The sequence below is a fragment of the Triturus cristatus genome, chromosome 8, assembly GCF_964204655.1.
Source record: "Triturus cristatus chromosome 8, aTriCri1.1, whole genome shotgun sequence".
Taxonomy (NCBI): Eukaryota; Metazoa; Chordata; class Amphibia; order Caudata; family Salamandridae; genus Triturus; species Triturus cristatus.
In genome coordinates, this window is record NC_140591.1 from 1,484,510,153 (window position 1) to 1,484,528,588 (window position 18,436).

The 18,436-nt window shown below is 42.2% G+C and overlaps 1 protein-coding gene across 8 annotated transcripts in view; it reads right to left on the minus strand.

The window, feature by feature from the left end:
- The window catches only part of LOC146805993 (uncharacterized), a 731,342-nt gene that overhangs the window by 192,084 nt on the left and 520,822 nt on the right, over positions 1-18,436 (minus strand). For 6 of the 8 annotated variants that reach the window (XM_085623346.1, XM_085623342.1, XM_085623340.1 and 3 more), the window contains 3 exons: positions 11,784-12,071; positions 7,807-8,094; positions 3,504-3,791 (listed from right to left, as the gene is read on the minus strand). In XM_085623346.1, coding sequence (XP_085479472.1) covers positions 3,504-3,791; positions 7,807-8,094; positions 11,784-12,071 — 864 coding nt within the window. The remainder of the gene's footprint in view (positions 1-3,503; positions 3,792-7,806; positions 8,095-11,783; positions 12,072-18,436) is intronic. The other 2 variants (XM_085623345.1, XM_085623344.1) reach the window with 1 other exon arrangement.

The window sequence follows — 18,436 nt, forward strand, 5'->3', positions numbered from 1 at the left end:
GTTAGGAGTAACACTCGAGCAAAATGACCCTGAAATAACCTGCTCGCCCCTGAGTAATGCGCCCCGATCTCTTCTGCTACTCCCAGAGGAGGCGGAAAGGCAGGGTACACACTAGTCTACTCTCATCCTTCGTGCATTAGGCACTCTTCTGCAACAGTTATTCTCATATTATCGAGTTCCCATTAATAAATATCACGTAGCTGTAGATCAGTCAGTTTTTATTTCTTTGTACAACACAACATCCAACAGCCGACGCGCGTTTCGCCCTACCAGGGCTTCCTCAAGGCTCACTGGCGATATAATATTCACACCCTGTTTGTCCAAGAAACTTCAAAGGTATGGGTTTCAAAAGTAAATTATCAGATGTCCAAGATACTTAATGTAAGATTCGCATTCTAATCTCCGCACCCATTGATACACGTCTTGTGCCAAATTCTTAGTCCTCTCAATTCACCCTTGCTGTGGAGTCATAAGTTCCATCGCGCGGTCCGCGTTTACTCTTCCCAGCGTCCGTGAAAATGTCAAAGACTTCACATTTTCACAGACGCTCTATCTCTGCCTATCTAATCCCCTTCCCAAACCTGAGTTCTTTCATTGTCACCTGTTACACCAATGCAGATTATATGCAAATCACTGTATAAACGGATGGCCCAGGAAACCTCTACAAGTGGAGACTTGGCATTGCCTCCTTGCCTTATATGCATGGATAATGGGTAACCGCCTAAAACTCTATACTTTAAAGAAGGATATGACCTGTGTGTGGACAATGGCACAAACACCACTCTACCACCATATGTGGCCCAAGGAACTAGATTTCCCCCACCAACATCAAAAGAGACAAGACATTTAGGGGTAATAATGGATTAAGACCTATCCTTGATACCATGCCAACAAAGCCACAAAGAGCACCTTGTACGCAGTGAAAACACTGACACTTATCTTGGATATCAACGAAAGCTACAATCCACCATCGTTTGTGTAACCTACAAGCTCCACTATGCCTACTATGGATACCTCAGTTCACCAAGTTTCATTATCTGCAAAATCCAAGGAATCCAAAATGCTGCCCCAAGACTCCTCCGATTCTACCCCAGAGAAAGTATGACACCAGTCCTGCAGCCACTCCACTGGCTACCGGTACTTAGAAGAGCAGTGTTTACAGCACTTTGCACTGTCCACCGACCCTCCCATAGAAAAGGAACACTGTAACCGTCAAATTAAATTCAAGCTGTAGAAACAAAATATGACACGGTTTTCCAGGCTTACACCACAAATCATCTTATTGCCCCACTATACAAAATCTATAAGAGGCACTGCTTTCATAGTGCAAGCTGCCAAGCTCCAGAAATCACTACAAGCCAAGATTTGAATCATCCAGCAATATTTACAAATCAGGTGAAAGCCTGGCTGTTTCCGGGATAACTGCACCATCCCACAACCCTGAGACAGAACCCAGAACAATAATTGCTTCTTCAAGTACAGTGATTAGTCTACAGATATGGAACCGCTTGACCGTCATACACAGTGCTTAATTTGTAAAAAAACGTAGTGCTGGGGCCCCCGACATGAGGACACTAGAACTTGCACCATCCGTTGCACCTAGCAGCACTGCCAATTACAATACCAACACACTACTTATCATCACACTCTTAAAAGTGTGACAGTTCATACTATTACAGGCCCCCAAAGCTATAAGAATGGCTTTGGATGCAAATACTACTAAGTTTGTGAGCTTGTACCTAAATTGGGAGACACCACTACCATGTGGCAGACAGTCATAAGCCCCGTGCTGGCAGTTAAGTGCTGGTGCTGAGCACCGGAAAGCACCGGCACAAATTAGGCACTGGTCATACATCTTTTTATGTTGGGTACTTATGAAGGGATGACCTTTGTCTAGCCTGGGTATTATAGTAATTTTCAGTCATTCCTAACCCTCACTGATATTAATGCCATAACACTTGTGTAGTAGATAGGCTGCCTAATAATTCCTTATACTGCTTGGCTCTCTTATACTTACATAAGAGAAACCAGCTAAAGGTCACTTCTATCACACAGTGCTGTACCAGTCCATAGCAACACCCCGCCCATCACTAACTGAACAAGCTTGCAGTAACTGAACAGATTTATAACCTATGGCTGACCACCTGAGAACTCTCATTTAGTGCCCTAAAGCAGATACCAACCAACGATACTAAGATGGCTTCTTGACATCTCACCATTACCATCATATAAGAGTTGATTGTTACAAAGTCAATCACAGCAGATCTCCTGATCATCTCTCACTCCAACCTATTGCTGCACAGAACCATAAACACAAACTAAAACTCAAAATAGGCAACCCTGTGCGGTAACCAGTTAAGAGGACTGTGATAATAGCAAATGCCACAAAGGGACCGCAGAGCTGATAAAAAATGCCTGCACGATAAAGAGTCACTTCCCACATATGATACAAAATAAAGACAACACCCAACCAACTACACTCTACCCATATAGGCAAATGCTTCAGTGCCTCACATGGGGATAGCAAGCTCATATAAATATTACAGTACAGTACAAAAGAATGGGTACTGTGCCCATTGCGCAGTCGCCATGTCTGCCATACACACACTACAAGTGAAATCTCCTTTTGGAATTGTGCATGTTTGCTTTACAGCATTTGCCATCATCAAGATGGTTGCAAGGATGCGGCAAGTGCTCAGTCTGCAAGGTTTAGAACCTGCTGCGAGACATTACACTCAATGAAGGACACAGGTAGATTGCTCTCTTCATAGTAATTTAGCTGCTACACGTGACATACATGGACAACAGAAAGAGAGCGGTTGAAAGCTTCAGTTCATCTCATCTTTTAGTAGTCACTCTGCTGCATTCCAGACCATTGTTTTTTTTTTAGCCCTGTGCTTTATAGATGGGCACCAGCTACATGCAAGCTGGCCTTTATCACACCCACAAGTGACGGCTCGGACCAGGCGCCCAGGCCAGGTCGCCTGCGAACAGTAAAATAAGCAACCCCAGACCACTTTCGGCCATGTGGGGCCATATGAGTGGGTTGCAGCTTGAGCCCTGTTGCACAGCCTTTCTTTTAGTGAGCAAAGAAAAAAGTAGCTCAATTCAGACAGTGCATATGAGACAAAAGGCCTTACTATAAATACAAATATCACTGGAGAAAAATAAACAGAGAGTCTCTTCATAGAAAGTAAGACCTCAAAACCTATCTACTCCAGAGAGTTTGCACCAGAGTGAAGCCTTGTAATAGGTCTAACAAACAAAGGGGCACAAAGCCAGGCGATAAAATTATCGCCTCTTTAGCGGCAGAAAACTGCCGCTAAAACGGCGATAATGGGCTTGATAATATGCTCTATGGAATTCCAATTGAAGCCCATGTTAATTGTGAAGGACATCTAAAGCGGCGATAATTTTATCACCTCGCTTGATAATATGCCCCAAAGTCTCTCCTGTGGGATAAAGAAGGAGGAAATGTGTTAATGCCCTTTGGGGTGGTCTACCTGTCGTTGCCTCGGTCGATATCGGTTTAGTGCGCTTATTCCGGGAAATGCCATAGAGGTTGAACTGGTACTTCCTCGATGGCAGCAGCCCAGTGACCGTGGTGGAGTGGAGATCCCCGTCCACAAACACCTCTTGGGTCTGCCCATCGGTGTCTCTGTACTGAATGACAAAAGAGTCAAAGTCACCGCCCTCCACGGTCCAGGCCAGCTGCAAGGAATCTTTGGTGATGTCAGATACGAAGAATTCCCCCAGTCTGGGTGAGTGGGTAATGGCCTTCTCTGGTGGGGCTGTAATGAAAGAGCAGAGAGTTAAATTTTGTTTTCCAACCCAGGGTTTGTCACAGTTGACTGCTCACCATCTCTAGTTTCAAACTTTAGGTCTCGAGACTGAGAGGAAAAAGTGAACAACAAACCCACTCGGTTCTCTTCTCTTACTTTAGTTTCATGTAAAAAATTCTGTAATTGTGAGAAATAACTGACTTGCTGTTTGTGATATGTGTTCCATTATGCCTAAAAAAACACGATCTTGAAATAATGAATTAAGGAATTAACAGAAACATTGTCCACTGCTAGATCCGTCCATGAGACCTGCTGAAAAAGGTTGTACAAGTCATAATTCAATGAGTAAACCAAAAAATGCAATACTGAACAATAGATCCACTTATGGGATGCATACATAGTCTGCTGTTAGCAATTTACTTTGGCTGCAGAACAAGTAGGGAGAGGACAGTAAAACAGAGAGACAAAAGTTAAAGAAAGTAAGGACAAATGAGAAGGAATGACAGAGCGAAGATGACTAAAGAAAGTGTTGAAGAGAAAACAGAAATGAGAAATTAAAAAGAATGAGAAAGTAAGGAATTAAGGGAGAAGAGGAACCCAATTGGTCAAACGGGAAAAATGGGGGGGGGGCCATAGAAAATATTAGGGGGAAAAATGGAAAGGTCAACTAAGGGTTCTATGTCAGAATATCAAGGACAGAAATCTCGTGATACAAAAATATTGTGACCTAAATATCAAGAATAAAATTATCCTGAAAGTATGTATATATATATATATTCACTGAAAAAACCATAGGTTTCACACATGTTATAGTTAGCTGTACATTTTACTGATAAAAAACCAATGAAATTCCCCCGTTATAGTTACTGTAGGCAACTATAACTCACGCGACCGTAATCCTCTGCTGATGCTAATACTGTATTTAGACACTTATTTGCCCATGTCTTCTTCCATTAAATTTTAGCTATACATATATTACAAATATTTTTTTTTCATAAAGACACATATGTCATCAGCAGAGGATTACGGTCGCGTGAGTTATAGTTGCCTACAGTAACTATAACGGGGGAATTTCATTGGTTTTTTATCAGTAAAATGTACAGCTAACTATAACATGTGTGAAACCTATGGTTTTTTCAGTGAATTTGCAAGGTTTTTTAAATGCTAATTCCTAACTATAACGTGTGTGAAACCTATGGTTTTTTCAGTGAATTTGTACGGTTTTTTAAATGCTAACTTACTTTACGCCATTCGTGGCGTGCGCGCCCAGTTAACGCAGTTCGGTCCGTGCGCGCACGGTGCGTGCCCACATTATGCGGGATGGGCCATGTACACACTATGTGCTTCGCGCACCGTGCGCACATGGGGGACATATTATGCGCATCGTTGTGAAATGTTTTGTTTATTATTTTCATTTATTTGATATGCCATGCACAAATGGTGCACTACGGGCACCATTTGCACACGGGGTGGGGAGAATGTGGATATTTTTTTTTTTTTAAACAAATATTTACCGTACGCGTAGGGTAAGCGTAATCATCGATTTTTCGGAAAAAAAAATAAATACATTTTTTGTCCTTGGGGGTTGTTTGGGGGCCCATATATCACTGCTGGGTGATTATTATCGCAATATACTGCCCCTTTACACATTTTTGGGCTTCATTTATGCTGCCCCACTCAGAGTGCGAGAGAGAAAATGGCGGCAGCAGCTTCCTGGTTTCGGCCGATTCGAATGTTTACTAAGATCTAAGAGCCAATCAGAATCGCGCTGGCGCACGTCACCGTACGCGTACGGTAAGCGCACCGTAAGCGCACCGTAAGCTGGCTCAGATATATATATTGATTTAAAGGCTATTTTCTCAGAATCTACTGAACAGATTTACACCAAACCTACAAAAGGCACTTCCTTGACCTGAGGACTACCTCTCTGCCAAATTTCAAGTAATTCTGTTCAGCCGTTCGGGCTGTAGCTGTGTCTAAAGGTCCTATGGAAAAATGCATGGGAAAAACGCGTTTTGGGACCCCCCCTTTTATCTCAGCCCCCGCTTGACGAATCCCCCCGAGACTTTCAGGGTAGGAGCGGAGCGTAGCGCCCCACCTATTTTGAAAAATTCGCGAGGATTCGTCGACCGGCGCAAAAGTTATTCAAAATAGAATGTTGCGGATTTCCTATGGAAACGTGGTCCTAACTATAACTACCTACTGGCGACCGCCAGTAGGTAATATATATATATATATATATCCTCAAAGCAACTCGCCGTGTCCCCCACCAAAGTATCCACAGCACAGAGGATATCCACAGCATGGCAAGGTAGTTTAATTTGTATTTATTTCATTTTCTTCAAACACCAGGTCCAAAACAGCAGGGACGGTCATATATATATAAGTGTGTAGCTTTACTATTCTTAACTCCACATCCACATATATTGAAGATACAGTGTCAAGGTACATATAACAGGAGTTAAGTATAGTAAACCTATATTTAATTAAATCTACTAGTCTTTGAAGTATTTTGGGAGGCGATGATATCCCAAACAGAATGCTTGCAATTGAGAATGCAAGAAACGTAATAGTAATGAACACGTTGACAAAAATTGGAAAGATAAAATGGGTAGCCAGAATCAAGGTAAGAATGAGCGCAGAGATAAAAAACTAAGATAAAAAAAACAGAGAGCAAGACAAGTTAACAAAACTGTCAATAAATGAAGTGCAGGATGAGAAACATAGAGGAAACAAAGATAATGAGAGGAACAGTAAAAAGAAAACTGTTAATAAAGAAAATTGAGAAATAATAAACAGAAAATAAAGACAAAAAAATAAAGAAGGCAAAAAAAAATGACTAAAGCGTGTAAATAAGTCTAAAAAATAAGACCAGATAAAGGACAATGATAAAAGAAAACTAGCATTTAAAGCACAGTAGTGAAGGAAATGCGAAACCTGCTTCATTTGGAACCTTCTTTGAGAAGGGCACAGATTGTGGGTATCTGTGTCGGAGCGCATCCAGATGTGTTAGTGATCGCTCTGTATCACTGAATTTGCCCACTCATTATAACTCGCATTATAACTTTGTCAAACCAAAAGCAACAGAAGAAAAACCAATATACAAATGATGTCATCATAACACGATTGAGATGGTTTCCAATATATGAACCTGTAGAAAATAAATTGTAGTTAGTAAGGTGAGAGCTGACAGCCAATGTGAAAGCCAAGCCTCTGTTTCAGCAAGGTGGCAGCAAAAGAACAACAGCAGCTTTTTCAGTCTTCAAGCCTCTAAAGAAGGAGCCGCTAATGCCAAGTTAGGAGCATTGTTTCAGGTGCCTTGTACAATTATGGAGGTGTTATATTTTACCCCCTGTATGGAGGTGTTATATTTTACCCCCTGTATGGAGGTGTTATATTTTACCCCCTGTATGGAGGTGTTATATTTTACCCCCTTACCAAACAAAAGAGCACAACTATCCGTGGCTTTTATTACAGAAACAAAATTTGGATTAAAATCAGATTATGCATAGAACTATTCAAAAATACTACATACCCGGGGATTTTGTAGTTCCCACCATATACAGCTATGGAGTGTGAAGGTGATGCCAAAAGACAGATGTTTGATTAAAATTGGTTTTGGAACGAGGAAATATTTTTGACTTCAGGGACTGAAAAACAAAGTGCTCACGTTTCAAGAAAATAAATCTTATTTAGTTTAGAAGTTATTAGGTGAAAACTTTCAGCAGGCACACCACTCTTTGCAAATCCCAACCTTGTTGACTGCTATGAAGTTTGTACCTCGTGTCTTTTCACTTCACAGTTAGCACAGTTTCAGAATCTTTGACAGCTTTCAAATGTTATCAATGTTTAAGCCTGAAAACCTTAATAACATTTGTTTTAGAGGAAAAGCAGCATGGGCAGCCAAGCAATAAGCAGCGGGCAAATACACATCTTCTTGTGGAAGGTGTCTTGCCAAGCATGAGTCTTGCTCTGCTATGGGGAGTATTCCATGAAGAAGCTGATTGCATAGGTTGACAAATACCTGTGGTGGCTTCTGTCGCTAGAGGCTTCGTGCGTCTGTCTCCAGAGACCCCATAAATGCTGAACTTATACTTCTTGGCAGGCTTGAGACCCACGATCCTTGCAGTACGGAAGTCCCCATCCACTTTGAGCACTCTGGGTGTCCCATCTGCATCTCGATATTGAATAAGGAAAGAGCCGAAGACTCCATCCTCAACATCCCAGGACAGCTGGAGGGAGTCCTTGGTGATGTCAGAAACTGAGAGGTCACTCAAACTGGGTAGTCGAGTCGTTACTTTTGCATGCGGCACTAGAATGGGGTAAGGAAAGTAAAAGTTGATAAAGTTTGGTTGGAGTTGGAATAGTTAAGTGACCTATGAAGTGGTCCCCTATGCATTTAAGTCAGCCAAGAAGTGTTACTTATTTGTGCTGATCTCATGGAAAAAGATCTTATAAAAAATATCTGCTTTAGACAAAACAATATGAATTCCCAATTTTAGGAAAATCTGATTCCCAAATCAATGAGTGTGGTGAGAATGTTGTGAGAATGATTGTGTCTGTGCTATCCCTGTGGCTGAAGGCTATGGAACTAACAGTAATTGCCGAGAAATAGTGACGCTGCTAACAAAAAAATCTAATAAGCTCTGTTATGACCAGAAGTGTCTACTGGGACAGGAGCACATAGCAAAGAACTTTCTACAAAAGCCGTAGAGTTCCGCTGGGGTATCCATAGTGGTAATGACTAACAAGGAAAAGAAAAGCTGGAAGTAAGTGCCAATCTGTCAATCTTTACAGCAGTGAGTGAATTCCCCACCTTGTATGATGGAGGCACAGATCTCCGGGCCACAGAGGCCCGCTGTGAATAGAACTGCCTTCCAGTAACTTAAGCTCCTTGAATTATGTGTGCCCGTGAGTGAGACTGAACTTTAAGGATGGAGACTTGCATTTATCAGCAGACCTAACTATATCTGCCGCAAATTGTAATGATCGTGGGTATGAGAGTGTGGCTGTAGATAGTGGAAGACCAAGAATAGGGTGCCATGTCTCCAATCCCGCTCTGTGATTGCAGATGAAGGAAGACATGACATCATCCATTACCCCATTGAGATTTCACCCTTCAACAAACTTCACTTTTGCCAAAACTATCTTTTATGCGGCTTTCAAATAACTGGGTGGCCACATAAGCAGAAGGATTCCCTGTTCTGTGGATGACTGAAGGGCTACACCTCTCACGTGCTGGCCAAGGCATCCACATCAGATGGGGCACTGCCTCTGGAGCGTCCTTAAACAGTATACCAAACTAGAGCAGAGGTCTTGAGACAGCACAAGAGTGCCATGAGGTTGGATTTAACTCTTAGGAGTGCTTACTAATATAAAAATATGACTTTTTCCCAAAATAGTATTCCTGATTCGTGGATGAGCTATAATTAGTAATGTGCAAAAAGAACACCGAACAGCTGCCTGTTCAAGGAGACCTTCTGTCACGTGTTTTACAAACAACCCACTGTGTTGATTTTACACTAGCACTTTTTCTATAGGGATTATTTTGCATTACTCAAAAATAGAGATAGAAGCTAGGCTAACCAAGTGGCTTAGCGCAGGAGATCTTCTGTTCCTTGGGAAAGTGATATCACCCCAGCTCCTGTGTCTAAGAATACCACCAGCAGAGGTGAGACAGGGCACCCAGTCAACAAGCCCATTTGATCCTAGGCCTCTCAAAGTAGTATGCAGTGCCTCCATGACATGTATTTAGAGGGGATATCTGTCTTGATACCTTGTGGATCACCTGTGTCTCAGGTGCAGGAGTTGTTCATTTTCATTTAATTATTTTGAAGTTCCAATCCTAGCTGGGTCAAACCTTCAAAGATTTATTGATAACCTCAGTTACCTCCAAAGACTAGTGAAATTAATCCATTATTGGTGCATGAGAGTTTTATAAAACAGAAATACATTTGAAGTCACTCTTCACCAGCTGTGCTGGCCATATAGACTTCCATGAATAGCTCTTTAATGGTCTGTTCATTCTCAGTCTCCGCATCAAAATCACTGCAAAGGGCCGTGCTTACAGAAGTAAGATTTACTCGTTGTTGGAATCTGTGTATCAGTCACAAGAAGAGGTCTACAGCCTGGCCAGGCTCAGTGACCATAGAGACTTTCACAGAATCTCCCTCATCATAACCTAGTCTCCCTTAGTTGCAAAAAGCAATGCCACTGTAGATTAGCAGTGAGCTTTAATAATGCATTTTAATCATCACAAGGGAATCTTGCACGCAGCCAGACTAATAGCCAAGGGATGTCCTTCATCTGATGACAGCCTCACGCATATCAAACTTAGTGGCTTCAAAGGCTGTCATTGAGTTTACTCACCAAAGCAATGTCCTACACATGGCTACTCTCATTTACTCATTGGTCTTCCCAGGACAATCCCTTATTGGGAAATGTCCTCACACATGACCAGACTCAGTGAATCCATATCTCAAGGACTATCTCTGATCGGAAAGCAGTCTCACGCATGGTCAGGCTGAAAAACCCCATGGTCTTCCAAAGGGACTCTGGCATCAGAAGACAGTCTCATCCATGCCCAGAGTCGGTGTTCGTACAAACTTCCACAGACTTGCTCATCGGAAAGCAGTCTCTGCAATGGCCAAGTCAGTCATTCCTTAAATGTCCGTGGTGTCTTGCTCATGGAAGATAATTTCCCTCACATCTAGAATGGAGACCATATTAACCATTTTAATATTACACACAGTCTCTTTAGCAGCTCAATTAGCCTTCAGTTATGTCTCACTTATTGGACCCCTTTTTTTCCTATGGAAAGACGATTATGAAAGCAAAAACTCAGTCATGGGTGAGTGATCTGTTCCCTCACAACCAGGGAACTCTACCTTCCTCCTACCAAGCTGGTAGTTGCCAGACGCTGCCTCTGCTAAGGCAGTGAACAGGAATACGCCACTATGAAAAACATCCGCCTTTGTGTTAACCATGCTTAAAAGAGGAAAAACCTGAAATGTACTTGATTCTGGGTGGTATTATTCGGTTTGTGTGCCTACTGTAGTTGTGGAAAAATACATTTAAAAGTAATGAGTGGACTAGGAGGGTCTTGTCAAAACATATTTTTCTATAACAGCAGGTCTCAATTCCTTCTTCTGAATCCTGTCTTTTATAATATATTGTACACATAATGTGAGAATGAACAACCAGTCCATTGCTCCAAGGGACCCTGGTGTCTGCTCTTGCCAAGTGCACAGGTTTTGTGGCCCCAGCTCCCTCCCTCGATCTCTCGTATGTTGACATGATCAAGGAAATGTTGCTGCTCTGTGGACACAATAGTGTTTTCTGTTCAGTAATCGTTTATCCGGAGGACTGTTGCAGTGCCTGACCACCCACTGATATATGTCAATAGTCAAGACAATTTACTGGAAGCAATAAGCAAGCCACACATACACCATGGATTCAACCAAACTGCTTCGGGCCAAACAAGGACTCTACTATGGTAGGAGTAAATCATTTTCTGCTGTTGGATACGACCAATAGAATTGCAAAGTGCCACTGCCCCCACAACCATCAAGCATAGTTTGAATTTTGGAATCTGCAACTGAATTCATTCGGAAGCAGCCATCATCCCATTCTGGTCAGTATACATCGTTCTTTGGAAATGGCATTTTCGAGTAATGCTACTCCCAAGGAAAGCATATTGTTGTGTCAGAAGCAGTTTACCCCTGCATGCCCCAGATTGGCTAAGTAGAATGTGGTGGCTAATGTTAATCGCTGTGAATGTGTTGTGTCAGGTGTTTTCGGTTAAGGGGGTGCAAATGATGCTGAATTAAGGATGAGACAGTGTCTGGCGTGCTCAGCTGACCTATTATGGTCATGATTTCTTTGGATTGTTTTGGAAGTCTGTTTTATGTGCAAGACCTTAGGACTAAAAAATCTTTGGTGATTAACGTTCATCAGAACCATAAACCCCATGAGGAAGCTTGTTTTGGGACTTTGTAGTACCTGTGGTGCCTTCTGCGGATATTGATTTGCTGCGTCTATTCCCAGTCAGGCCATGCAAGATGAATTTGTACTTTTTGGAAGGCCTCAAGCCTGAGATAGTGACACTGCGGAGTTCCCTGTCCACGGGCAGCTCCTGGACTTTGCCATCTACGTCTCTGTACTGAATGACAAAAGAGTCAAAGTCCCCATCCTGGATGGTCCAAGCGAGCTGTAGGGAATCCTGGGTGATGTTGGAAATGGACAGGTCACCCAGTCGAGCAGGCCGAGTCCTAGGTTTCTCCATTGAAGCTAAAACATATAAAAGGATGGGTGCAAATGTTAATGACTCTCAGTAGTTTTTTTACATCTTTATCAGTGTAGGTCCAGGAAATGGTCAAAGTTTACTGAAAATATAGAAAGAAATGGAGTCATTGGCTCATTTTAGTATGTGGTAGACACAGTGGACCATCTATGTAATACAAGAAGTTCCCAACGCTATACTTTCTTAAAAGTGTATTTAAAAATCACTGGTTCAGAGGAAATACTGATATGCATTCATAATTGATCTGCTTTAATTATTTTATGAAAACGTAACAACAAAAATAACCGTGCAAGTTGTTTTGTTTGATTAGTCTTCCTGTACTAAAGGGACAAGATAATGCACATTTGTAAAGCGCGAACAATCACCCGTAAGGGTCTCTAGGCGCTGGGGGCCGTCGGGAAGATTAAGCGAGCTATTGCCCAGAGTCACATGGTGCTGGGCTGATCTGCCGCCAGCGCAGGGGATGTTATCCTCAGATTCCAGTCCGTCGCCCTGGCCGCGGCGCCGCACCTCTTCCCAAGAGGCATCCAATCACAAAAAGAGATCATTTAAAATGGAACCATTTATTTTGAGACTTATACAATTAATTCTCACTTCTTCAGAGTATGGATGTAAGCTTCATTAGCCTGACAAAGTAATGCGTAGCATGGCAAGTCATTAAATCTTAAGCAACTTTCAAGTCCCAAATGTTGAGAACATTCTGTGAGGAATATCTAATGGGAAACATTTCCAGTAGTTGGTATATTTGGGCTCTAAAATCACTCAATGTAGCATAATAACTGCTTTCACGTGAGAGTTCCAGTTTATCGGCTTAACATATAAAGAAACAAATGTCAGACTATAAAACACAATGATAAAACCCGAACACAGTCTCCCCAAAACTACAGTCAAAAGTCATGACTGTTGGCAGCAGATGGTGGGAGCAAAACCTCTTGCCTTTTATGACAAATGGAAGTCCCAGATAAGCGTCAAATGGGTTCTGTCAGTCATAGTGGCTTTTTATAGAACTTGAAGTACATCATCTGCAAATGTTCTGGGAGACACCCATGCTAAAGGATGCTGTAAATACAGAGTACGTGTTAAAAAGTGTTGAAGCTCTATTATCGAGAGGAGCAATATCATAAGTACCCTTCCTGGAAAGAAATCAAGACTTCTCTTCTAACCTGGTCCTTGTGCCAAGGCAGACAAGTCTTTTAACTGGTCATGAATTTAAAAGGAATGCATCTGCTTGTACAGAAGATTCTGTTCAGGATGTTGACCCTTTGAGAGGCAATCACAGTGGTGCTGGAAGGAGTTTTCTTTATCACCCTGGACGCACTTTCACATTCAATTCATCCAGCAAGTCAACCATTTTTGTGGTTTGTAATCGCAGGAAGGCATTAACAGTTCAGAGATCTGCCATTTTGTCTGAGGACCTCACCAAGAATGTTCACAAAGGTATTGACACCAGTCGTGGCTCTCCTACATTTAAAGGGTATTGATATTCAGCCTTATCTCAGCGAACTGCTGGTTAGCTCCTCTACTTTTTTTGAAAGCAGAACTTGAGGTTGACATAGATGTCAGTTGCCTCAATGACATTGGAATCCTCCTCATCCTAAAAAAGCCTCACTTGGTTCCAACAAAGCGTAGACTATGCATTGTGGTCCCTATTCTACACTGAGAAAGCAAGGATATGTCTCACGCAGACAAGAATCCAAATATTACACAAAGCTGTAACACATCTCTTGCCGGTCAGGAGGCCTCGGCGAGGATTTTCCTGAAAGTCGGGGACTGATGTCAGTCACAATGGTGTAATACCTTGGGCATGTCTCAATGGGAAACCTTTGATCAATCACCTTCTGACTCGTCTGCAGTAACTCAGATGTGCTAATTGCAGATTCCAATGTCCAAATCTCGAGTACGTGAACAAGCTCGGCACTTAGATGCAAGGAATATGTGAAGAGGTATTCTGCGGATTTAACCAATTCCAAAAGTAATCAACACTGATGTCAGTGAATGGGGATGAGGAGCGATCTTGTCGGAGGAGGAAGTGAAGGGGAAATGGTCAACGCATGCAAATATCAAAGAATTGGTAGCCATAAAGAATGCACTTTCTTTTCTTTGACCATCAGATTCTTAACAAGGCGGTTTTAGTGAAGACTGACAACCAGTTTGCCAAAGTTATATTAGCTGTTAAGAGGAAACCAGGGTAGATTGGCTGAGAGCCCTAGAGTACAGGATTTGTCTTTGGGCAGAGAGTCGTCTGCTGGCTCTTTCAGCGATATACATTCTGGGCATAGGAATTTTTGCGAGAATTCCTTGAGCAGGAACATCAGTAAATTCCAGCCTTAGACAGGTGGCACTCGATCAGATCCAGAAGGCATTTAGGTTGGACCTTTGTGCTTCTCCAAGTACTGCTCTACAGCTAAAGTACAGCATGAGCAGCAGGAACCCTCAGGCTTGGAAGATAGATGCCCTACCCTTCTACAAGCCTAAGGAACTGCTATATGCATTTCCCCCAAACATCTTCTACACAGGGTGCTGAGTGAGGTTCGGGAGTGACTGTAATTCTGGTGACTTCCTTTTGGCCAAGAAGAACATGGTTTGCACTCTTAATGCAAATTTCAATTCAGAAAGAAATCCTGTTTTCATTACACCCATCGCCAATCAGTTATTTGCAGTTGTTGCTTGAGACCTTCAGAGTTCCACACCCTGCGCATGCTCTGCAAGATCTTCAGGTGGCACCCAATCAACACCAGAAAGACCGTCACACAGGCCCTAATCACCAGCAGCGGAACACACTCTACTTAGGAATCACCGCGTGCCTCCTGAAGAGGCTACAGACAATGCAAAAACTCAGCAGTCGAACCCACATCGCACCCCACCTCAAGAAGCTACACTGTTTCCGATCCAGAAAAGATGCCAACGAAGGACCAGCCCATCAACAAACGCATGACCTTCCACCAACCAGACTCCTTCAATCTGCCTCCCTCTCAGACACTCCCCAAATATGCAGAGTCAACAGCGGAGGACTCTCCTTCTCACACCTGGCAGCCAAAGCATGAAACAACCTTCCCCTGCACCTCAGGTGTGCATCATTGCTCCAGCAATTCAGGAAAGAACTCAAGACCTGGCTGTTCGGATGAACAGTCCACTATGAGGTATGAGTATCCTGAGCACCTTCAGACCCTTACAGGTGATTTGCCGCTCTTTACAAATCTCTGATTGATTGATTGATTGAGAGTGCTAAGCCTGTCAGCTTGGAAACTGAAGGAGGGGGGGTTACATACATTAGACTGTTCTAGGGAGGTAGCAGTAGCCATACAGCAGTCAAGGAAGTCATCTACCTTAATGGTGTATAAAAAAACACTGGGGTATTTATGAGAAATGGTGCAAAGGTAAGGGTTATATGGCAGTCTCAGTTGAACCCTATGTTTCTTCAAAGGGGTTTTCAAACTGTTTTCAAGGGTTGTCCCCATCAACTTTGTCTTCCCTTTGGGAGGCAATTAAAGGGATTGGTACTCAGTTGATCTTCAGGAGCTGGTTGGTCCTGATCATCTATACCACTGAAAGATATTCAGACCCTTGCTTGTAAAAATACAAAGCAGTGAGAATCATATTAAAACCACTGTTCAGATTACTGTCTATTAAAAATGAAGACTAGATGAGATAAATAAAGATTTGTCACAGATAGGTGAATTACTAATCCAGCAGAAGATTTCCAAATTGCAAAAGACATAAAGGTTTTCACATGATGCCACATATCCCTAGGTCTCTGATGAATACTACAAACATCCATTACCACAAGCTCCCTCTTAGGAACAAAACCCAAAGGAAATTCCTTCAGAGCTGATCTTCCAGTTCTGATGATTGGAGTAGTGGAAATTAAAATTCATAGAGATTGAGGCCACTAGAGAACACTATTGCAAGTTTTCCCCTACGACCACCAAGTCTCTAGATATTCCGGGTGAACCTGAACGGTCTGCCAGCGCCAATGGTGCTTTGCCCATACAACACACAAACTTTTTTAGGAGGTGTCCAAGGGCACAGAAAATGCAAGAAAAAAGAAAATCCAAATTTCCAGTTGGAAGATATTTCTCAGAGAGTAACCAGAAGCATAATGAGAGGTCCGCAACCAGGCCAGAGTGACAGGACAACTTAGTTGTGAATCTTACAGATATGAATCGTACTGAAACTCAATCAGAAATCCTATGCAAGGGTCTGGGATTTGTCCTGACTCATTGAACCGATTTCTTTAGTGTAAAGTGCAAATTGTCTGAATTGTAGACTGCGATTTAGCTTTTTTTGAGACAGTCTTCCCCTTGATATGGCCAATATATGATTATGTAACAAATCTACATTCCAGCCACTCCCGCAGAGTAATGAACTAAAATTGGCGCCATTTGAGCAAGCCATTATTATGGAAGTGGACTCTATTGATACCAATGAGTTAGGAATTTTAATCACCTGACTAAAATTGAGAGAGAAGTCCTATAGAATTAAGCAACATTGATTTAGTCAGAAAACCAACTGATAAAGGTGTGTGGAAATCTGAAATAATTTCTGTTAGCATAAGCTGAAGCCATCTTGGTTGTGGCATCCATTTTGTTAGCTATGTAATTCTTCCGTCTTCACTGTTGCTTGCCCTTCTATTCTGCTTGTCTCATCAACATTAGTTAACTCCTTCTGTACTGAGCAAAAGCAATGTATGGGCTAAGAAAAGGCCTGTAGCTGCTAAAATGCACCTGGTTAAAGATGTAACTGTCAACTATTTTCTTCTGTTGTAAACAGTTCTGTTACCCCTCCCACTTTGCTGACTAAGTGATCACCCATCTGCCCATGTTTGTCGGTAACTATTTCTGTGTAGGCCTGTACCTTCTATTTGTATCTACATGCTTACACTGCAACAAAGTGTGTATAAAAGCACCATGGTCTACGTATTCAATGTACTACCTCCTGCAACACTTGAGGGTGTTGTATGGACGTAGTCCCACTCGTGAGTGATTAATAAACTTGTTATTTGAATTCCAGCTTCAGTGCCAATCTCTATTTTGTTGGTCTACGGACCCGTGGACAGAGAAGGGTGACCCCTGCACCGGTGTGCTCATTAAAAGGCACATTTCCACAGGTGGAGATATCAGCCTGCAATCAGCGACCCCCTGCAGGCAAGAGGGTTTAAGACTTCCGGGGGATACTGCCAATTATAAAATTCTAAACTGCAATACCACTAAGGACCTACTAATTAAAATTAAACATTTTGGACCCCAGACTCATAACATAAAATAGCATTTTGCAAACAGATATATTCACCACAAACTGATTGATAGGAGTAGCCTTCTACGTTTTGATAGTGTCCACCCTAGGGCATTTGGGAAGAACCTACCAATGCGTCAGTTTCTCAGATTACGACATAAATGGTCTACCAGGGAGGAATGAGAAACTCACAAAAAAACGTAATATTCATAGTTATGCAACCATTCTAACCATTCGGGCAAGAACATGTGCCCGCAAGAACAACTGCAAAGCCTGACAACAGATTCATTCAGACATACAATCTCAGAGACTAACTTACATCACAACTTATAACACAATTTCCAGCCACCTGAAATATATTATTGACAGGAATTGTAGACACAGGAAAGGTGACACTTTTAAAACTGCCTTTTTGCTTCAAAAAGGGTTTCAGTCAGCAGGACGTGCTGATACAAACATTCATCCGAATCTGAAAAATATCACTGTTACCGAAACAACTTGGTGTGGTTTACCTCAAGTAACAGGACATTACCCTGGTGGCAAGTGTAGAGTATGTCTAATGTCCAATACCACAAAGGCTCTGTATCTAGACCTACATCAATTTTATTTATTTTTTTTGCATCTTTTATATAGCGCAAACTCAACCCGAAGGTATTGGAGTGCTGTACATGAGCACCGTATTTACATTACATATTCAGGCACGGGGGAGATTAAGTGATCTGCCCAGAATCACAGTATGTGGACGCGACCTCAAGGCTTGAACCCTGGTTTCTTGCACCAAAGTCGTCAGTTTAAGCCGACGGACCACATCCTCTTGGTGTCTTGGTGCCAATCTTGGTGTCTAACTGAACACACTAACTGCAATTCTTAGAATTTGACTTATATGATCTATTTCCTGCCTGGTTTGAGATAAATTGGGATGACCACTAGCAACGTGTATAACAGAATTGGAGAAACGCAGTAACATTAGGTGCAGATGAAGTGCCACCAAAATGATCAACCATTAAATAGAAATAGGCAATAAAGGAAACAATATGGAATGGGTAATTTTAAAGAATTTACAACCTACAAGGACTTAAGTAAGATTCCACTACAAAAGAGCAGCAGTGTGTGTATTGAA